This window comes from Peromyscus eremicus, chromosome 8b (assembly GCF_949786415.1).
Source record: "Peromyscus eremicus chromosome 8b, PerEre_H2_v1, whole genome shotgun sequence".
Classification (NCBI taxonomy): Eukaryota; Metazoa; Chordata; class Mammalia; order Rodentia; family Cricetidae; genus Peromyscus; species Peromyscus eremicus.
Window position 1 is genome coordinate 54154977 of NC_081424.1, and position 22786 is coordinate 54177762.

At 47.5% G+C, this 22786-nt stretch overlaps 2 protein-coding genes across 2 annotated transcripts in view; one reads left to right on the forward strand and one right to left on the reverse strand.

The window, feature by feature from the left end:
- Positions 1 to 4147, forward strand: part of Tmem181 (transmembrane protein 181) — a 40841-nt gene extending 36694 nt beyond the window's left edge. Inside the window, exons 14-17 of the mRNA XM_059272820.1 lie at positions 1273 to 1355; positions 2299 to 2388; positions 2665 to 2731; positions 3724 to 4147. Of these exons, the coding sequence (XP_059128803.1) occupies positions 1273 to 1355; positions 2299 to 2388; positions 2665 to 2731; positions 3724 to 3802 (319 nt within the window). The 3' untranslated portion in view covers positions 3803 to 4147. The remainder of the gene's footprint in view (positions 1 to 1272; positions 1356 to 2298; positions 2389 to 2664; positions 2732 to 3723) is intronic.
- A 3863-nt stretch (positions 4148 to 8010) lies between these two features.
- On the reverse strand, positions 8011 to 14191 carry Dynlt1 (dynein light chain Tctex-type 1). Its single transcript, XM_059272821.1, has 5 exons — positions 14066 to 14191; positions 11764 to 11805; positions 9373 to 9496; positions 8902 to 8979; positions 8011 to 8437 (listed from the first exon to the last, which is right to left on the reverse strand). The coding sequence occupies exons 1-5, from the start codon at positions 14090 to 14092 to the stop codon at positions 8367 to 8369; spliced, it is 342 nt and encodes a 113-aa protein (XP_059128804.1). The 5' UTR covers positions 14093 to 14191; the 3' UTR covers positions 8011 to 8366.
- Between the last annotated feature and the right edge of the window lie 8595 nt (positions 14192 to 22786).

Sequence of the window (22786 nt, forward strand, 5' to 3'; positions counted from 1 at the left end):
TGGAGCCAGAGAATCAACCTGCGTGTCTTCCTTTTTCATTTTCCACCTTATTATTTTTATATTAACTAATTCACTAGTGCACGTGTGTGTTGGGGTGGTGCACGTGTGTGGAAGTCAGAGGAAAAGATACAGGAATCGATTCCCTGCTGCTTGTCCCCACTCATCCCTGCTCTTCCCCACTCATTCCCTCTTGTTCCTCTCATGAGTGGTCCATGGACAAAACTTGAGTTGTCAGGCTTGGCCTTGGGCATCTTTCCCTGCTGGGCCATCTGGTCTACCTAGTTCTCCATCTTATTTTTTAGAGACAGGGACTTTCACTGGACCCCGAGCTCACTAATTGGTTAGGCTGGCTGTCCAACAGTCTCTGCCTCTGCACGCCTCCCAGCCACTTCCCAGGCACTTACAGATGCCCTCCCCCACTTCCAGCTTTTACCCGCACCCGGGATCTGAACTCAGATCCTCATGCTAGCATAACAGGCACAGAGCCTCTCCCCAGCCCCAGGACTTCATTTCATGAGTGAGTTAATGCCGTATTTCCATGCCCCGTTTCCTCCTGGGTGGAGTTAGTTCGGGGTACTTGTGGCCACACACATCCACAAAGTCAGAGGGCTCCTGTGGTGGCACGCACCTTTAATCCCAACATGTGGGAGGCAGAGACAAGTGGATCTCTGAGTTCGAGGCCAGCCCCGTCTACAGAGCAAGATCCAGGACAGCCAGGACTACACAGAGGAACCTTGTCTTAAAAAACCAAAACCAAAAAAAAAAAAAGTTATAGAATGGCCTAGGTTATAAAAGTTCCATCATGAATGTCCTGGCTGGTGAGGCCATCAATTCTACTTTTTCCTCCTCATTCTGAACCTGCCGATCACATGCAGTCACCCACATCTGGGAAATACCTCCTTCTAGGGATGCCCGAGGAGTGTCTGGGCCTCGAGATCCTTTTGGCGCTGAGGACAGGACCGGGCATGAGCAGTCAGCCGGCATCAAGGAGAAGCCACTGCTGGGCTGTGGGGGCAGGTGGCAGCCATCCACAGAGTCCTCCCCCGGGCAGCTGTTTCTTTGACTAAGTCCCAAGAGATTGTTAAAGCCATCCAGCGGGTGCCCACGCTGCTTTCTTGGTTGCTTGAGCAGCATGGAGTGGATGTTGTGTTTTTCCCGGGAGCCAGAGTGCCTGTGGGGGTCACATCGGTGTGTGTATGGAGGTTTCCTGTGGAGTCTTAGTGGGGTGAGCAGTTCTGTATTTTTACACCGTGGTTCCCCCTTCTTTTACAGCATCGTCATCCTCTATCTGAGGTTTGGAGCTCAAGTGTTGCAAGACAACTTTGTAGCGGAACTGTCGGCTCACTACCAGAACTATATCCTTGTCCTGGGGAACCGGGCCTGCAGGCGGCCCTGTATTCATGGTTAACACCTTAGCTTTGGACGTTTACAAGGGGACCTGTGCTCAGCAGGCCACAGGCATGTCTTGCCCTCTCTCTTGGCTTCCTGTTGTCCCTGGGAAGGGTGAGATTCATCAGCCCTCCTTGTGAGGCAGGAAGCTCACACACAGCAGGGCTGAGTCAGGGCCCAAGATTCATCACTGTATGCACAGCCCTGATCCAAGCTGATGACCACATTGTACTGGGCTCAGTGCCTGGCTGCTGTCTCCTCAGTGGGGCAGTCAGTCCTGAGCTGCTGGCTCCCTCTAGCAGAGAGAGAGAGAGAGAGAGAGAGAGAGAGAGAGAGAGCGAGCGCACAGAGGAACAGCCAGGGGCAATTGGAGTCTGTGAGCCGACAGCACCTTCTGAGCATCACCGAGGTGCAGCCAGATGCCAGCCTCATCACGGTGACAGTTTGGGTACAGGGACTGCTCACTCGGCACTGGAGCTTCCGTTCCTACGTGCCCATATCCAGTCCACATCTTGTTTCTCCTGGCTTCCCAGTCTGTGGTCAGGTGAATGGAAAGCATGCCTGTCTTAGGATTAATGAGGACTTTCTTTATTACTCATGCCTAAGCTCCACACTGAGTTAGTTCCAAGGTGCTTGGGGGTCTGTAGTTGTGAAGGTGGAGGACCACTCTGAGCTTTGGGTCTGCGTTTCCTTGTGTCAGTAGACCTGTCTCCTTCCTGTTCTTTGGGAGTTTGAATCCTGAAGGGTCCTTGTGACATCTAGCTGTGAGATTGAGCTGAGGCATCCTGGCATCCGGGCTGTGGACCTCCCCTAGGCTGGTCAGTGGTTCACCCTGGAAAGGGCTTCTGGGGAACGGGAGGAGGCGGAGGCTCGCGTGTCTGAACCCATGCTTCCCTTGACCAGCACCACCAGCAGAATTCCTGTCTTTCTATGGCCTGCTGAACTTTTACCTCTACACACTGGCCTTCGTGTATTCGCCATCGAAGAATGCTCTGTACGGTGAGCCGCCAGGTCTGGGTTACCGTCCCGATAGCTGAAACAGAAGTTTCCATTGGCCCAGGCTTTCCCCAGGTGCAGGGCCCTGTGACAGAGAGGAGGCAGGAGAATGGTAGCCTGAAGTTGAACACAGGACAGGGCCATGCTGTGTCTATGTCATGGTGTCACAGCATGCCACTGCTGAGTTTGTTTGGGGCTTGGGATCTAGCTCCTTCGGACTCCTACCTGGGCTAATAACACAAAATGCTCTCATTAAAAAGGCGTTTGTTGATTTTTCAGAGTCCCAGCTAAAAGACAACCCAGCCTTTTCCATGCTGAATGATTCTGATGATGATGTGATTTACGGGTAAGTCACCGTCGCCCCGTGCACAGCCTGGCTGTCTGCTACTGAGTGATGGTATTTGAAGACTGTCTCCATGGCATCAGACTGTTGCCTGGAAGTGTCAGGAGTTTTATGGCTTTGGTTTGTGTGTTTCACACGGACTGAGCGGCAGTCCATCATGCCTGCAGTCTGTGGTAACCCCAGAACAGCTCTGTGTGAATTAATGGGAGCCGAGAGTCTAGCTGGGGGAGTGGACAGGGGTCAGGTGACTAGAGGGAGGCTGTGTGATGAGCTCTTCAGAGCAGCCGTCAGTGTGACAGCAAGGGGACAGTCGAGGGCGACCAGATGGGGACCAGAGCGGTGACTTAATAAAGTACCTGTTGTGCAAGCGTGAGGACCCACGTTCAGATCCCAAGGACCCAAGTAAAATGCCGGATTCTGAGCTCAGATGACAGGCAGGCAGATCTCTGAGTTCAAGGCCAGCCAGGGCTACATAGTAAGACCCTGTCTCATAAAACACAACACAAGGGGCTGGAGAGATGGCTCAGCGGTTAAGAGCACTGGCTGTTCTTCCAGAGGTCATGAGTTCAATTCCCAGGAACCACATGGTGGCTCACAACCATCCGTAATGAAATCTGGTGCCCTCTTCTGGCCTGCAGGTGTATATGCAGACAGAATACTGTATACATAATAAATAAATAAATCTTTAAAAAAAAAAAAAAAACACAACACAAACAAAAGCCAGACCCAGAGCTCAGTGGTGCACACCTATAACCCCAGCATTGGGGGTTGGGGACAGAAGGATCCCTGGAGCTCAGTGACCAGCAGCCACTCTAGCTGAATCAGTGAGCTTCCAGTTCCGTAAGAGAGCCTGTCTGATAAATAAACAAATAAAGTGAGGTGGAGAATGATCAAGGGACATGCTTGGGTTGCCCTCTGGTCTCCCCACACACGTGCACGCACAGAGAAGAGCTGCCGGGTGGCACCGTGTCAAAGGTCTCTTTTATTTATAACAGGAGTGACTATGAAGAAATGCCCCTGCAGAACGGTCAGGCCATCCGGGCCAAGTACAAGGAGGAGTCGGACAGTGACTGAGCCCTGGGCAGCAGATGGGACAGCAGAGGGGCCGGAGGCCTTCCTTAGTGATGTGTCCTGGTCCTTCCTTCTACGTGTGTGTGTTTGGACTCCTCCTGTAAGCAGAGGTTTCCTGTTCCTTATTTGTTTACATATTTTTTAAAGAAAAACCAAATGAAGTGAAATGTTGGTTGGATTTGCTGTCGGGGTAGCTCCACTAGTTACCAAGAGGCTGCGGGTAGAGACTCCAAAGGCAAATCCTTTCACAGAGATGCCGGATGAAATGGAGCCTGTGTGCGATGAGGAGGAGAAATGACCTGTTTTAATAAAAGGAATGATGTACTTTTTTTCCCTCTTAAAAAGCAATTTGCTAACTCTGAGTCTGTGGGAGGCCTGATGATCAAATCAAGGTCCCAACATGGCAGCCTCTTCTCCATGGCACAGTTCCTTAGTGCTTTACCCTCAAAGGGAAGCCTGCGCCTGCCGTGGGTGGACAGTCTGCCTCCATCTCCACAGACACATGGAGTGGTCAGTGCGCTGACTCCCAAGCATCTGGAAGGATGGTTGAGTTTGGTGAGCCACATACGATGTAACTTTCAGGAATGGTGGGTGGCGAGGTCGGTCACTGCCCCGGAGCAGAAGTGATAACACAGTTGAGTCGGGTGTGTGTGTGTGTGTGTGTGTGTGTGTGTGTGAGAGAGAGAGAGAGAGAGAGAGAGAGAGAGAGAGAGAGAGAAGCTAAGGTGTCTACAAGCCAGTAGCCCTGTGGGCAAGGTCTTGTACCATGGTGCTTTTGAAGGGTCTGTGTGCAGGTATCTGTGTACATGGTAAGACTGGGTCTTCTTGTGGTAAAGATGGAAAACAGGGTGGCCCTTCCCATTCCAAGAGTTTCTGCAACTCTACTGAGTGTGAAACCCCAAAGAGCTCCTGTTTGTTTTTTCTTCTTCTTTTTTTTTTTGTTTGTTTAATGAAAGCTACATGAAATACTACTATATTAGAAATTCTTTATTGCCAAAAAGGTCTTCAGTTTAACATTTGGAACTGAAATGGAGAGAAAGGTAAACATTTTGAATGGCAATGGAGACACCTTCAGATAAAGGAACTTCCTTGAAGGTCGTTGTGTCCTTGGAGTGTTACTCTGTGGAAAATGGATGTCACCTGCACTAGTGAGATTCAGCGCTGGAAGTCCTGAGCGCCGCTGCCTTCCATCACACTTTGTGAACACCTGGTAACGGTAGCCATCCCGCCTGCCTCCTCTTGGCAAATCCAGAGGCCCAGGAACAGGTGGACCCCTCTTCAGGCAACACCACGTTCTTGTCATCTATGCACCGACTCAGATTTCTGCTCTGAGCTGCAGGGTCCTGGCCAGGTGGGCCAGGACCCCAGGGATGCCTGGAGATTCTTCATTCTGCCAGCCTGTCCTTTTAAACTTCCGTGTACTTCAATATGGATTCCATGTGCATTGTTTTAAAAAAACAACAAAAAACCTTGCAAATAGGAACATTTGAATGAACCTCTAGTTGCAAGAGTAACAGGTTTACAGATTTTTACACTCACAGCACGGTGATCACTCGTGTTCTGAGATACTGTAAGGTCCGTTGTCACCAACGCTCACAACTCTGATAGAGCACTGCATCCATCGGTCATCATCTGGACACTGACTCCTGCTGATTCCATGATATTCTAACATGTGATAGTTTACGTGTTTTAATCATTCCCAAAAGTTCCCCTTGATTTAGAACGCTATTTATCAGTCAGTGTAAGATATTTTAAGCATTTATGTACAGACTTTAGGACTTTTAAAAACTGTCCTGCAGCATAATTATAAACTGATCCTAGTGTCTGTGAAATTAACATAAGGGAATATTTTTTTTTTGTTGTTGTTGTTGGAAATAAGAATCACAAAGAGGCACTTAAGGGGAAGAGGTCATTAAGTTGTGTTCTCACCCTTCCTTCTCCAGTGTCATGTAATCATGTATGATATGCGATATATTATTTGCTTACAGATCTGGAGACTTCGGTGAGTAGGCTGAAGCTGTAGGTGTCAGGTTAAAACGCTCAACTCTGCCGGAAACTTTTATAGTAATGAGAAGATTGTTTTGCTCTGAGGAGATTAAAGTTTTATAAACTTAAGTTACAAATTCAAAGGGCTGACAAGTTCTTTCAGGGTAATGGTTTGAGTAATACTGTCTCTGGGTATTTTTGATATTGGTCCACTCTAGGGGAACCTGGAAGATGAGGAGATGTCTCCTGGCTTCCCGAGAGAGCTCTGTTATCCCTGTGGATAGGGAGTTGGCTTGATTTATTGTCAAATCGTTGTAGCGGTGACGTGGTGCCTTCAAGCCCGTTGAATGGCTAGAGAAGTGGGTACGTAAATACGCGTGAGGCTCGCAAGACGGTCTCTGGGGTTACAGACTGCAGTGAATTCAGACAGCAGACCTCACCAGGCTCCAGTGCTGAGCCACTGAAGTCGCAGGTACACTTAACAGGTTAGAATATGGTTACTAATCTTTATAGGAAACACACAAGCACCCACGAAAGGGAGAAGTAAAAGGGCCTTCTCTGGAGCGCTCCATGAGGAACAGACCTGACACCTGATGTGTGTTTGTATATTTGAGGGTTTAGATATCCGTTGCCTTAGTGGTTAGATTTCTTTTGGGGGTGGGGGGAGTACAACTTTTTTTCAGGCCAAAGGGAAACTGATTTAATCTGACACCTTGCTCAACAGTTTATCTTGGCATTTTGGGTGCTTCTAGGTATAATACATTCAACGACACATCCTGTGGCACAGAACAGGTGTGATTCCATCCTGTGACACAGAACAGGTGTGATTCCATCCTGTGACACAGAACAGGTGTGATTCCATCCTGTGACACAGAACTGGTGTGATTCCATCCTGTGACACAGAACAGGTGATTCCATCCTGTGACACAGGATTTTCTGCTCCTGAAAACTGCCTTTTTTACAAATGTCTGTAAATGTTAAGTAGAAACACTAGGCTCTCAGTCTAGAAGGAACACTGGAACTGTGGGTTAATGATAGTTAGGCCATCCATGGGGCATATATCACCTGGGCAGTCAGTCAAGGGGTAAATAAATGCTTATTTATGAAGAACTCAATAAAACTCATGTTTTGGGAATGGCTTCTGTATTAGACCTTTCATTGCTGTGACAGAGACTGATGAACAGTTCACAGGAGAGTGACTTCATGGGTCCATGGTCAGCGCACTCCACCGTGGGCCTACGAGGAGGAAGGACACGGTGCCGAGAGTGTGTGGCAAAGCGGCTGGCCTCCTGGTGGCCAGGAAGCAGTGTCAGGATGGGACCAGAGCAAGAGGCCTTTACCCACAAGGGACGTGCTTACTGTGATCCACTTCCTTCAGTGGGCTCCACCTCTAAAGTTTCCAGCGCCTCTGAGGACCGAGTGTGTGACGGAGGCACCGATAAGGGACGTTTCACATCCAAACTGTAACAGCCTTGTCCTGACAGTATCCCGTGTGTCTCGATGTTAATGTATTTCTAATGTTTAATCTTTTATGTTTTACTTGCCTTTTACATGAGTGCTTTAGAAAGAGGACTCTTTATCCAGGGGCACTGGGGAGTCAGAGGTAAAGGGCTTGTGAACCTGGATCTGCGGCATCCGCGTAAAAGTGGGCGCAGGGGCCTGTGCTGGGAAAGTGGAACAGAGACACGTGGCTCCCGGGCCTTGGTGGCCTGAAACGAAACTGATGGGGCCAGTGAGATGGCTCAGCAGGTAAAGGGGCTTGCCACCAACCACCTGAGTCCCATCCCTGAGGCCCAGTGATGGAGAAAGAACCAGCTCCCACAGGCTGTCCTTGGACCTCAAGTATGTCGTGGCACTCATGTTCTCGCTCGCTGTCACACACAAATAAATGTAATTAAAAAAACTGAACACTACCCTGATGGGGTAGAAACATCTGCCATAGTTGGAGGTCTTCGAGGGGGATCACTGTGTCCCACGTGTCTGACCTGCCTCTGAGGTTCATAACCTCTCCAGCTCTGCCAGGGTCACTAGGTTTCACCATTACGGTAAGAAACAGGCCCATGACCCATGAAGCTCCTGGCCTTGCACTGTCCTGAGACCCTCAGCCAGGGTGTTCACGGACACTCTTACGTCAGCATGCACAAGGCTGAAAGCAACCTTAAAAAAAAAAAATTCTGAAGGCAGGAACACAGATTCACGCTCCAGACTACAGAGAACACAGAAACTTTAATTTTGAATAATTTATTATTCTAACAAAAGTATAAAGTATGGAAAATTAGTGTATCTGAATCGTTTCAGAAAGTAGAGAAAGTTTCCTCCTAGCAGACTTGGGTTTTTAGCACCTTTGAAAAGAGATAGTTAAGACAAGTGGTACTGCCAGCCTCAGGTGACCGGTGGCTGCTCATCTGCCTGACATCGTGCGGTCCCTAGGACCGTGGAGTCATTTGGTTTATTTCTCTACGTTTCCAGAGTGCCACAAAACACACTTTAGAGAGGAGGAAGGTGTTCGCCCTATTCCTAGCTGGTGGTTAAGGTGAAACAGAAATGCGGACGCACAGGCGGCTGCAGGCTGCCGAGCAGGTCAGATGGACAGGCCGAAGGCACTGACGATACAGTACATGGTCTTGTTCTCCCATCGCACCGTGCAGCTCCCTGTAGGGCAGACAGACAGGCACAGGAGATGAGGAGGCGGCCCAGGAGCTTCAGCTGGAGTGCCTGCCTCTGACACACCATAGACAAAGTGACTTCACTGCCTGACTTGACTTACAAATAAATGGGCAAGTGGCTACTGAATGGGATTTTTTTTTTTTTTTTTTTTTTTTTTTTTTTTTTTTTTTTTTTTTTTTTTTTTAAAGATATGGTCTCACTATGTAGTCCAGGCCGGCCTCAAACTCTCAGAGATCTGCCTGCCTCTGCCTCTCTAGATCAAGGATTAAAGTTGTGCACCACTATACCAGGCCATGGTAACTTCTACAGAAATGCATTGGAGAGTGTGAGACATCCAAGTGTGCACGTCACAGAACTCTGCTCCTCAAACTGCGGATCTCTGGACCACGGGGCTATGGGAGAGTCGAGCAATGGGCTGACAACATTTCCTACGAGGGTGAAAGTCCTACCGTCCGTAGTGCTGTCCCAGAAGCAGGAACTGGCGGTGTGTAACCCAGCTCCGTTCTTCTGCATGATCACACAGGTCACTTCAATTAAACAAATTTCTGTTAGAAAATCTAGCAACATAAATTCACTTTGCCTGCTTCTAAATGTAGCTCGATCACATGGCTGATGTTCCTAATTAGAGGGTAGACTGTCTTCTCACTCTGACAAACTACACATCCCCTTTATCTTAACATGTTCTAAACATGTCTGATCAGAAATCCTGTAAATTTTTGTTTGACGTAAGCCCTGCAATGGTGGCATCAGCCTGATGGGCAAAGTGCATGGTTCGTTTACTACACAAGAGGTGAAGTCCTGGGAGGAACTTTCTTGAACCCAAGCAAGGAATCGCTAGGTTAGTTTTCTCCCAGCACTAGACACACCTCTAATCAGTATTTAAAGAATGTTATCAAGATACACAGAAAAAGATCCATTACCAATGTATTTAAATGGTTTCCCCAGCTTGGTGAGGTGGCTCAAAGTCTGCTCCACGACGTTTGTGGTCCACTGGTTGACTTTGCTGTGCTGGTAGGCATTGCCCCCGATGGCACTTTCTATAGCCTAGGGAAAGCAGCACAGCGGTCATGGTCACGGAGAGAGCCCAGACACCACACCCACCAGTCACCTGGAAGGGCTCATGGCCACCCTAGGAGCTAAAGACAGACTCTCGGAAGTCGCAAGCTTCTGCTTAGTTTCTGGGCTCCTCTGCGCGTGTGTCTGTCTTCAGCAGCATCAGACTGCGTTCCAGTTATGTTTACGTTAGCCGAAGATCTGTGTTTTACAGAATCTGTCAAATGTGTTCAACGTTTGACCAACCAAACTTTGGACTGAATGTTCACGCTACTGTTAGTATCCAGAGATAAGCAACACTTTTTCTTATGGAGGCTGAAAAATATTTTGCCAATTTCTTTAAAGCATACTAGACATTTTTATCAAACCATAAAATATACTCATATTCCACGCATAATACTTTGAACCAGCTTGAGGACTGAACGAACCTACTGCCAAGGGCAAAAGAGCAGCGTCACCTCCCACTCCCCCGTGGGCTGCTGACGGGTCCTTTCTACCACCCGCTGCCTGGTCACTCAGTCTACGTGGACGCAGAAACACAGGCGAAACTCATCCCTGACACACCCACTCCACTCTTCCCAGCTCTGGTTTAACCTACCACTTCCCACCTGGTCCACAGGAAACACTACATTGAAGAAGCAATAAAAGGCAAATTGACACTCCCTGCAAAGCACCAGAAAAGTCACACCCAATGCTGAACAATGTACATAAAGAGAAATCATTCTGGTTTTGGACATGTCTCACAAAAGAGTGTGGGTTTTTTTGTTGTTTTTGTTTTTTTAAACGCTCTGGCACAACTCAAAAATGGACATCAATAACCTTACATTGTAGTCAACCCAAAATTACTCTGAAGAACCTCAGATGGTACCTGACAGAAGCAACGGGAAGGGGTTAATTCTAGCTCCCAGTCCGTGACGATGGAAAAGTCATGGTGGCTGATCACACTGTGTCTGCAGTCGGGAAGCAGAGGGCAAGGAATGCTGGGGCTCAACACACTTTCTCCCTTTTCTTCAGATTGGGACCCCAGTCTGTGGAATGGTGGGGCCCACATCTAGGGTGGGTCTTCTCACCCAATTAACCTAAACTAGACAAAGATGCATGGTGACCAGTCACCTCACACTCTGACACCGTGATGGACTGTATCCCTTCCAACCGTGAGCCAAAATTACCTTCCTCCCTTAATGCTGCTTCTGTGGGTCACTATCACAGGGGTACAGTTCCTTTTGTCTATCATCCTCATTGTTTAAGAGAGGTACTGTGATTCATATCAATAATGTATTTAAGAATGTAAGAAAGAGGCCGGGCGGTGGTGGTGCACACCTTTAATCCCAGCACTTGGGAGGCAGAGCCAGGTTTATCTCTGTGAGTTCGAGGCCAGCCTGGTCTACAGAGTGAAATCCAGGACAGGCACCAAAACTACACAGAGAAGCCTTGTCTCAAAAAAAAAAAAAAAAAAAAAAAGAATGTAAGAAAGATCTATGAATAAACCCTTAACTAACTGTACCATCAGGTCCTAAATTATGAGAAGTTGATACATTTTTCTCTGCAGCTGCTTTTCGTCAAACACTGGAGACATTTACCCATGTGTCATGAGTCTTCCATGTTACAAGTTACAGAATCTGCCTTGACACCTTCTAATGCCATGGAAGATTTCCTGATTCAGTATAAATAATCTATGTACTATGGGAGTAATTTTTACTTATATTTAAGTAAAAATGTTTGAAATGCCAAAACACAGAGACTCAATAGCTGTTGATTTTTTTCCTATTTTAATTCATATGGCGTTTCCCTCACCCATGCTGTGCTGGCTGGTTTTATGTCCAGTTGACACAAGCTAGCATCATCTGAGAGAAGGGAACCTCAATTGAAAAAATGCCTCCGTAAGATCAAGCTATAGGCAAGACTGTAGGGCATTTTCTTAATTAGTGTTTAAAGAGGGAGAACCCAACCTATTGTGGGTGGTGCCATCCCTGGGCAGGTGGTCCTGGGTTCTGTAAGAAAGCAGGCTGAGCAAACCATGGAGAGCAAGCCAGTAAGCAGCACCCTCCATGGCCTGTGCATCAGCTCCTGCCTCCAGGTTCCTGCCCTGTTTGAGTTCTGTCCTGACTTCCTTCTATGAACAGTGATGTGGAAGCATAAGCCAAACAAACCCTGTCCTTCCCAAGCTGCTTTGGTCATGGTGTTTCATCACAGCAATAGTAACCCTAAGACACATGCCCTCAATCAAACAGTTGAAAAACAAGCATGTCTCCTCTTACCTCCTTTACAATGTTGCTCACTTCATCAACAACAAATGCAGTCTGTCAAGGAAGAAAACTTGGGTAAGTCTGGTTTAAAAGCTCTTTCTCCACAGCATCAATAAACACATAGTGCAATAATGAACGTGACTTAGAAACCAGGCTGCTGACCATGCAGAGGACTGCACTGCTCAGAGCCCAGAGATGTGAAGCAGCTGGGTGCCGTCGGGTCCATGCTCTGCAGGGCTAAAGCACAGGTGAACACTGTTAAGACCACACTGCGACCCAAGCTTCACTTCCCACGAGAACCTCTCTCCTTCCATTGCAGCCGGCTGCCGGATCCATTAACCAGTACAGGCGCCGTATTATGAGTTACTCGACTTCCATACAAACTAGCAGAAGAAATGTAAGTAATCCATTTTAGAGATGGGACAGTCTCTTCCCTGAGATAAATGGATTAGGACCTTTAATGTGTAAGAGGCTGGCGGTGTACATCACTTTGCTCTACCCCATGCCGGGTGGCCGGCAAGGCAGAGCCTGAAGTACTTTTTTCTTACTCCCCTTTTAACATAATAGTGCATTTGAGTGGGCGTAAGGGTGTCCTGAAAACAGCCAGACACTAGCCTGCCAGTGTGCTGCTTATGTGAGAACAAATTATTCCAAATTCTGGGATATCCTTAGCACTGGCAGCCCCCGAGGCCTCTGCCTCCCGGTAGAAAGGCAGACAGTCCTGTTTTGTTGACGACATTTCCTGGCTGCTGACCACTGTGGGCCCTGCCCTGTTCTAGTATTGAGTAATGCCCTTTTCTCTTCAGGAGGAAGAGAGCTGACCCAAAGCTATCTCACTTGTTAGACTCCCAAAAAGTCATTTGGAAACAAAACTGAATCACTGTACTGGTGAAAACGTGGTATCTTAGAGAGTAAGTCAGCTGAAAGTCTTCCTGAGTGACTATGGGGGTCCTAAACCACAAAGCAAAGTCCTTGCGTAACTTTCCGTACAGTTAAATTAGGAAAAAAGATAGACAGAAACTGTATTGAATCCAGTGGGCAGTGCCAGCTGCTACCAGAAAGGTAAATGATCTGAGGAGAATCTGGGAAGTTAGGGGCAGGCAGAAAAGGCTCGGCTAAGAAGGCTGCTGGGTAAACAATAGTGAGCATCCATCCTCCTGCAGCCAACATCCTGTGTAACACAGACCGCTGTGTCCAGACATTTCACTTTACAGATGCCATCGACAGCCAGTTCATGTGTACAGACTGGAATTACAATGCAGTTTTAGGGGCTTTCTCTTCACAGGGCCGCTTCCTTTTTCATAAAGTTCGACGAGCTGTGACTACAATATAAGCCAGTTTTTAGCCTTATATCAGTTTGCTATCTGGGTAAAGCATCCCCTTTGCTAGCTGCTTCTGAATCCTGGCTTGAGATTATTCGCTTCGTTTCCACCGGCACTCAAACACAGAACGATGCTGCCGTAAAGTTTGTGTCGAGAAATTAGACCAAAACTGAAAGTCTCTGATAAGTGCAAATGGCTTACTCTTCCCTCTGAATATCCTTAGTTGAACTACATTTTAGAAATGTCAAAAGAGGAAATGCTGGGTTACTTGTTTTCTTTAAGTTTTGATAAACTGCGTAATACGTGGGATTTTACTGAGCTTCAACAAAGATTATTCAGGAAGAAAAAAACCGAGTAACTATAACTGGGGCGTCCATTCAGCTGTTTCCTGAATGTGTATCAGAACGAAGGAAAAGCCATTTTGACAACATTATCATGTGTCAGAGGCAAGTGTCTAGGGCACTAGGAGGCTTGCATTCTTCCCCCACAAGAATGAGCGATCTCATTATTACTATCTTAAACTGAAATGAAATGTACCCAGTGGTGGGGGAGCGCCGCACTCAAGGACAAGGTGCGGCACCGAGACAAAGGCAGGTTCTGTTTGCACGTCTGCGTTTGGCAGGCGGACAGCGGGGACAGCAGACCCCCACTGCAGGGACCGGGAGCCGGCCCTGAGCGCCGGTGTCATCATGCAGGCCACTGCAGAACCCTTCCTTCCCCAACCCGGGCCCCGGCTGGGGTCTGCAGCCGCACCAAAGGGACGGAGTGATGTCATCCTCCCGGCGGAGACGGTGAGCCCCACCGAGTCCGAGAGCCCCGCGCCGGCACCGCCCACGCGGGAAAGACTCGGAGTGGCCCGCTGGGAACCGCCACCCAGGCTCATCAGCCTCGGGCTGGGTGGCCGTGGGCAGAAGCAGCTGCGGCTTCCCAGGCGGGGCCGCACCACGCCTGGATCACGGCCGCCACCCTCCCGTGGCCGATCCCGACGTTACCTCCTCAGAAGCCTGGAAGTCTTCCATCTTTCCTCTAACGCGTCTCCGCCGCCGCCACCGCCGGGTAGAGTGGACTGCGCAGGCGCGCTCAGGCCCCGCCTACTCCTCCGCCCCCGAGCCAGGGACCCTGACCACTACCAATAGCCACCCACGCTCTGGGGCCCGGCCCCTCCCACTAGGGGGCTCCGCCTACCGCCAGACCCCTCCCACCAGTGACTCCGCCCACCGCTCCGACCCCGCCTGCTGTTCCTCCTAGGTCTCCAAGCCGCAGGGCGTGATCTCGGTCCTCCAGGAGGTGGTTTCCAAAGCAAACCGCTCTCTAAACTGTGGCAACCCAAACCAAACAAAGGTACAAAAGCCAGTCTAAGACGGAAAGCACTGTCCTGGCCCTCCCTCCCGCTCGCTCTGCAGAAATCGAAACTTTCAAACAAGTCCTGACAACTCGAAACAAATTGTAAAATGATGCGACAGTACTGGTACGGGCACTGGTTGCTTCCCCTTGGGGGATCTAGGTTCAGGATACTCCAGCTATCTGAAAGAAAGATTGGAGGCGTTAGGTTTTCCATATACAGTCAATGAGAGTTTTTCCTTTTAAGAACCACTTTTTAAAACGTTTTATGCCGAACACTGTACAACGCAGTCCACTCCCTAGCTTTCTTAACCAGAGTGAACTAGGCACCTACTTGTACCCGTGGCAACCAGCAGTTGTTCTGAGCTTGTCCATAGCTCTCCACTTGGGCTGAGGCGTGTGCACCTGCTTGCATGTACTGGATGCTTGAAGCTCTGACTTTGGCGTGTGTTCTGTTTTTATCGTGAGCTTAAAACTGAAGGGTCATTCCTGACTTCCCCGAAGCCAGCTGTTGGAACCCCTGGGAACAGCTGGTTTTAAAGGCCTCAGGGACAGGCTCCATTGGATCCTTCAGTGACCCTTTTGTCTACACTCAGGCTCAAGGTTGGTGTCTGTCACTTGGACTACTACTGTGTTACCAGAATTTGAATCATTCAATTGGGTCTAACTAGACTCCTTCAGAGAAGCTAATCTTTCCAAAAACACTGCCCTCTGTCCCATTCTGACCTGCCAAGGGCAGCAGTGCTGAGCACTGTTAGCATGCAAGGAGATTTTTAAAACACCGAAGAAAGAAATCGCAGACCCAAGATGGAAGGGCCCCTCATGCTCATGGGTTTGCAGAACTAATATGAAAATGGCTGGCTGGGTGGTGGTGGTGCACGCCTTTAATCCCAGCACTCGGGAGGCAGAGCCAGGCGGATCTCTGTGAGTTTAAGACCAGCTTGGTCTCCAAAGCGAGTTCCAGGAAAGACACAAAGCTACATAGAGAAACCCTGTCTTGATAAAAACCAAAAACCAAAAACCAAAAAAAAAAAAAGAAAAAAATTTAAAAAAAAAAGAAAAAGAAAAAGGCTGTACTAATAATGATAGTGAGCTATAGATTAATGAAATCTCCATCAAAATCCCAACAGCATTTGCCACAGACATAGAAAAAAAAATCTAAATTTCTCTGGAAGAAAAAAAAAAACTCAGCAGGGTGGTGGTGGTGCACGCCTTTAATCCCAGCACTCGGGAGGCAGAGCCAGGCGGATCTCTGTGAGTTCAAGGCCAGCCTGGTCTCCAAAGTGAGTTCCAGGAAAGGCGCAAAGCTACACAGAGAAACCCTGTCTCGAAAAAAAAAAAAAAAGAAAAAGAAAAAAGAAAAAGAAAAACAACCCAACTCCATAGCCAAAGCAATACTGAGCAAAAAGACCACTCTGGAGGTGTTATAATACCTATTTAAAGTTATTCTGCACCGCCTTAGAAGAGCATAAGACTGGCACAAACATACACTTCCCTAAGTGACTAAAATAAGACTCAGGGATAAGCCGATAGCCGTTCAGCTCCCCAGTGTTTTTAACAAAGGAGTAAAAAAACATCCATGCAGAGAAGACAATCTCTTTAATAAATGGTTCTGGGAAAGCTGGGTATCCATGTGCAGAAGAACAAAACTAGATCCATATCACTCATCCTTGTAAAAATCCACTTTAAAAAATGGATCAAAGGCCTACATGTAAGATCTGAAACTACTAAGGAAAACTCGGGAGAAACACTAAGATACAGGCGCAGGGGAAAGACTTCTGGAAAGGATTCCAATAGTTCAGGGAATTAAATTAAAATTTCGCATGACATTGAAAAGCTTCTGTACATCAAAGGAAATGCTCAGAGGAAAGAGAGCCCACGGAATGGGGGAAATCTTTGTGAGTTACACATCTGACAGGGATTGCTATCTAAAGTATATAAGGAACCCAAAAAATCGAACACCAACCCCCAATCACCATTCGATAAGTGGGCAAATGAAATGAACAGATACTTCTGGAAAGGTAAATTCTCCCCACAGCAAGTAAATACGCCAAGTAAATGCTCAAGACCCTTGCCATCAGGAAAGTGCAAATCAAAACCACACGGAGATTCCATCTTACCTGCATCAGAATGGCTGTTTTATTTTATTTTATTTTATTTATTTATTTTTTCTTTTTTTTTTTTTCGAGACAGGGTTTCTCTGTGTAGCTTTGCGCCTTTCCTGGAACTCGCTTTGGAGACTAGGCTGGCCTCGAACTCACAGAGATCCGCCTGGCTCTGCCTCCCGAGTGCTGGGATTAAAGGCGTGCGCCACCACTGCCCGGCATTATTTTATTTTTTTAAAGAACCGGTATCATAAAAACAACTTCAGTCCCTAGGAGCCAAGCCTCCGTGAGGTTCATCTGGGTCTGCCTGCTCCTCTGGGTCCTGGCTCAGAAAAGTGTGTTCTTTTTCTTCTCTTCAGTCTTCTCTCAGTTGCTGACTATTAAGAGAGATTAGTCAGCAGTTAAGAGCACTCCTGCTCTTCTAGAGGAGCCTGATTCCCAGCACCCCTGTGGGGCCACGCTCATCCACCTGAAACCCCCTCTCCAAGGGAGCAGATGCCCTCTTCTGGCCTCAGCAGACAGCATACACTCATGCAGATACATGAATAAAAGTAAGAATAAGATCTTTAAAAATAAACAATAAAACCCAATCTTCCCATCTCTGCTTTACAAATAAATGAAAATTTTAAATGAATAGAAATAACCCAGGTGTGGGTGACACACTCCCTTAACCAGCACTTGGGAGCCGGAGACAGGAGGCCAGCCTGGGCTATTAAGGAGAATCTAAAAAACAGCAAAACCAAAAATGAATTTCTAATATTTTCTTAATGTATCCTGCTGTTGTGATCTGAGTTATGTTACCCACTCCAAAATTCACTCACACCCCAGAATGTGACTTTATTTGGAGACAGGACCTTTAAAGAGGTTTAATTGAGATAAAATGAAGTCTTATGTGTGGGCCGTAAACAAATATGACTTGTGTCCTTTTAAAGCATTCAGGACACAGACCTGCAGGCGGGGAAAGGTGTCTCACAGTAGAAGTGGAGATGGGGGGTGGGGGTGGGGAGAGAGAGAGAGAGAGAGAGAGAGAGAGAGAGAGAGAGAGAGAGAGAGAGAGAGGGAACACCCAAACTAATTTTCTTAGAAGGAACCCACTCGTGAATTAATGGATCCACTCCCAAGATACTTCTGTTAATTTAGTCCCTAGGGTAGAGACCTTGTGGCTTCCTCTTCATACCATTGATACCTAGTGCTGTGGCAGTTACGTTTGAACAAGTTTGGGAGGGGACAGCTGCTCAGAACATGACACGTTTGCTTATGATTTGCATACTGTTCTGTGTGCATGTTAACTAGCCCTCAAAAAAAAAAAAAAAAAAAATACCCCTGAAATGCCTGTGTCTGTCTGTGAGAAGCTGTTCTTTGCGGTGTCTCTAGTCACACATCTGAGGTCACACACAGGAAACACTGGGCTCTGCTGGGCGTTTTGGGGAAGGACAAGACATTCCACTGAAGTGACTTGTCTCTGCTCTGGCTTGCAGTGTAAAATGCTCGTGCAAGCTCCTTGGCGTGGCATTAGGATGTCTCCACTGTCTGGGTCCCTGGTGACGTGGGATTAGCCACAGACACACTTGGGATAGCCATTTGAATCATCAGCCTCAGCCAGTGCCTAGCAGGAAGGAAGGAGACACAGGTCAGAGATTGAAGGACTGACTTCCTCATCAGGGCGCCTTCCAGATGAAGGTAGGATGACGCTTCATGTCCGCATGGGAGCTCATGGTTTTGCGAGTGGGGTGGGTGAACACTGCTGTTGTTAGAGCCCCTTAAAGCGGGAATTAGCAAAGTCGTGGAGAGTCAGCATGCCTTGCCATTGTACTGAAGGGGGGGAGCACTGAAAATGTAATGATAGTTTTAAGGGTATGGAAAAAGGAGCTTAAGATTCAAAGAACAAAACACAAAACAGCATCCCACAGCCATTTGGTGCGGGCTTCTTAGGCCATGCACTGTCATCTGATTTCTTTGGCTTGTGAGGTCTTATGTGTACAGCTTATTGGTTTGTCCTCAATCATCTTCACTGATTTAGAGTGCTTTCATCAACCTTGACCTCTAGTTTGGAGGCGAAAGATAAATATAATTTTACAATAAAGAAATTAAGTTACCCAGGATCTATTTAAATCCCACCTCTATATATCTTGACAGGTTCTCACTATGTAGAGCTGACTGGCCTGAGCTCACTATATAGACCAGGCTGGCCTTAAACTCACTGTATATAGACCAGGCTAGCCTGAAACTCACAGAGATCCACCTGCCTCTGATTCCTGAGAACTGGGATTAAAGGTGTGGACCACCAGGCCCTTAAATTTTTCTTAATTTTGAGCTTCCTTCAAACGCAAACAGATACTTTGGTAAGACATAGGTTGCCAAAGGAAAATGTGTATTAGATCTTACAGATTGATTGACGTTAGAGTTGATAGAGGAAAAATTATTCAGCTAAGATAATTGGAGATTGTAACTTCTTAACTTTCGTGTTCAAACAAAGAATTGGGTTTCTGAGTTGAACAGACCTAAGTCCCAGTGTGACTTCAGGGAAATTACCAAATGCCCTGCCTCCCTCTCCAAACCTGTGGAGCGGGTGTGCTGACTTTGGATTGCCACAGTGACCGTTAGCGTATAGCATACACACTAAACTGCCTGGTCCAGAGCGAGTACTAGATAAACAATGGCTATCTGAACAACACAAACCATAGTGACAGTTGTCAGGGGTAGCTACGGCAACATCATTGTGTTAATTTTCACTTCTTTGACTATGTGAAGAGGTCCAGTCTAAACTGTGAAAATCGTGGCTTTCTGTTTCCTTTACCCTGATTCTACAAGAGCGTGGGAGGTGCAGAGGAGAGCTGGGTGGCGAGGATCCACCAAAATGAGAATCAATGCATAGGATTCCTACAGAAGAGCCACGATGCTGCCGCACTGGGAAAGACTTCTAGGGCTTTATGCACAAGCTTGCATCTCAGTGTGTTATCTTCTAAGGGACCTGGGGCTGACCTAATTTGTAGAAACTGTAAAAATGAATATAAAACAGGGATGGAGCCTTGGCTCCCCAGAAAACCCACCAGTGATTAATGATGAGAGATCATCTTTTTCAGCACATAGCTCTCTTTCTGATAATGCTCATTTCTGAAAAATCTGGAAAGCCTGTGAATGGGAGCCCAGTTTGGGCTGGAACTAGAGATAATACTTACTCTTTATTGGGCATCTATCTGCCTTAGGTGGTCTGTGTTCTTTGTGGCCGTCAAAAAACCTCCACTAGGAAGCGACACAAGGAACATAAAGAAGGTGGTTTCTCAGGGACAATGTCAAGATCTGCTCAGTCACTCAGCTTTTCCTTTGCGTTGGAGGCAGACATGTGGCCTCCCATCGAAGCTGAGAAGAGTCTCCAGAAAATGGCTGTGGTGACGCAGCTGGGCCTCGGTGCAGCCCCCAGAGGACCCGAGCTGCGTCACCAGAAGGCTGTGGCTTGCAGGCTGTGAGAGAGCTGGGCAGGGAGGACAGCGCGTTCTCAGGCACGCACACTGCTGTTGTCAGGTTGCCCCACCACAGCCCTGGCATCTATTTCCTTTGGTTCAGTGGCTGCCAGCTCAAAGAGCACACATCAGTAGATGAGGAAACTAGGGCCTGCCTGCAAACAAGGAACACTCCCCCTCTCGTCCTCTTGTTCCTCAGCCCTCCCTCCTTTCCTGTACTTGACCCCTTGCCAGCTCTCAATGCCAAAGTCAAGGTTGGCTGTTGGGCCCAGGACAGCCACAATCGTTGTTGTATGTGTCCATATCGAGGATGAATGCAGGCATGTGTCAATCACAGAGCCAAGGTTTGAGAAGTTCCGTGTTGGGTGCTATTGTCCCCGGGCAAAGGTCATAGAGTGTAGATGGCTACAACAACCCCAGAAGAGAGGGTGTGATGGAACTGCGTGATGGTGAGCTTTGTCAACTTGACACAACCTAGAATTCGCTGGGAAGAGTCTCCGTGAGGGACTGTCCACACTGTGATGGGCTGTGGGCATGTCTGTGAGAAATTCTCTTAATGAAGTTAGTTGGGGTGGGTGGCAGCATCCCCTAGATGGGGGAGGATGTGGGGGGTCCTGAAATGTATAAAAATGGGAAGATTGAGCTGAGTCCAAAAAAAACAAACAAGTGAACTTGCATGCAATCGTTCTTTTCTGCTCTTGTCTATGGATGTCATGTGACCAGCTGTTTGAAGTTCCTGCCTTGACTTCCCCACAGTGAACTTGGAACTGTAAGATGAAATCAACCCTTTTCTCCTCTAAGCTGCCTTTGTTGGGATATTTTATCATAGCAACAGAAACAAAGCCTGAACAGGCTGCCATCCAAATGAGGTCTCTCTTTACAACTGTGTGACTTTTCCCACCACAGAAGCCACCTCTGTGTCCTGGTCAGCCCTCCCTGGATCTTCCAGCCCTTTCTTCCCTCCCTGCATCCATTAGTGCATGCTCTTTTCCCCAAGCATCCTCCTCTGAAGAGGTTCCTGTTAGTTTGAGCATCCTTCTGTGCTGTGATTGGTTAGTTTGCACATCCTCCTGTGCTGTGATTGGTTAGTTTGCAATTCTCCTGTGCTGTGATTGGTTAGTTTGCAATCCTCCTGTGCTGTGATTGGTTAGTTTGCACATCCTCCTGTGCTGTGATTGGTTAGTTTGCACATCCTCCTGTGCTGTGATTGGCTTGTTTGCATGTTGTTTTCTGGCTTCTTGAATACAGCTTGGGTCTGACTCAGTTTTGTGTTCTCAATTCCTCACCCGTGCCTGACACTCGGAAGGTCAGTAAAACTATGCTGCTGCAAGACTCCACCACTCCCGGTGAGCAGACTGGGTGCTGCAGCCCTCCCCGACCCTGGATCCAGTGTGACTGCACACACGGACAAAATAGGAATACAGTCGACTCACTGATCCACGGTTTTATCTTTCACATTTTTAGTTACTCTGGGACAACCACAATTCAAAAATACGAACAGCTAGTTCTAGAAGTAAGCATCTCACGTGGTTGGTTGGTTGGTTGGTTGGTTGGTTTTGGTTTTGGTTTTGGTTTTTTGAAATGGGGTTTCTCTATGTAGCCCTGGCCATCCTGGAATTTGCTCAATAGACCAGGCTGCCCTCAAACTCAGAGATGTGCCTGCCTCTGCCTCCCGACTGCTGCGATTAAAAGTGTATGCCAGTACCACCTGGCTCATTTCACATGTTCTAAATAACTTGTTATGGCATACATGATGGCTGGTTTTTTACTGTCAATCTGCTACAACCTGGAAAAAGTGAGTCTAAGTAGTTATCGCAGTCAGGTTGGCCTGTGAGTGACTGATTATTTATTTTATTGGATTTTTGAGACAAGGTCTCACTATGTAGACTTGGCTGGCCCGAAGCTTGCTTTGTAGACCAGGTTAGCCTTGAACTCAGAAATATACCAGCATCTACCTCCTGGTGCTGGGATTAAAGGCCTGCACCACCATGCTCTGACCTTATTATTTATTCATGTGGGAAAACCCACCCTGGTGTGGATGATGCCATTTCATTGACTTGACCCTGAACTGTATTTAAAAAAAAAAAAAAAAAAAAAAAAAGAGTTGTGTTTGAGCAGGCAAAACGTGTATCCATCCACTTCTCTCTGAGGCTGTGAGTTTCTGCTTTGACGTCCCCTCAGCGCTGGACTGTGTCCTGAGAATGTAAGCCAAATAAACCCCTCTCTGTCCTATGCTGCTTTTTTTCAGGGTGCTCATCAAGGGAACAGAGGTAGAACAGCTTATTACTATAACTTCAGTATTACTTATCGTTAATCCCTTAGGTCTACTTATACCTGAATCTTTACTGTAGATACGATAGAAAAGACACTATATGCAGGGTGGGTGCTGTCTGTGCTTCCAGGCACCCACTGAGGGAACACCCCCAGCACACAGTGCCCTGTGCCCCACAGTCCTAGAGAAATGGCTTCCTTTCCTGCTTCAGCTTTCCTGAACAAAGGAGATTATAGACATCCTAGAAAAGTGGGTCTGAGAGGTCTCGGGTTTACGCTGTGACATTGTGACTGTCTGCATGAGATCACTTCTATGTCTATGATGATTTCTAGTGTTGGTTCAGAAATGACTCAGGTCTGCCTGTGTGCTTCCGAGTTCTGAAACTACCACTTTCTGTATGCGTTTCTTCCCCACTGTCTTCCTCCTGCTCGGCCACTTCCTGCTTCCGGTTTCGTAAACCAACAGGTCATGACAGGATGTCTCAGTTCAAGCCAGGCTCCAGGGACCTCCTGATGCAACCTGAGATCCTCATTA

Coding starts and splice junctions, on each gene's coding strand:
- Dynlt1 (XM_059272821.1), bottom strand. CDS start 14,092: ATGGAAGACTTCCAGGCTTCTGAGGAG. Junction 11,806..14,065: donor ACTTCCAGGCTTCTGAGGAG/GTAACGTCGGGA, acceptor CTTCCTTGACAG/ACTGCATTTGTTGTTGATGA. Junction 8,980..9,372: donor GAAACCATTTAAATACATTG/GTAATGGATCTT, acceptor GTTTAATTGAAG/TGACCTGTGTGATCATGCAG.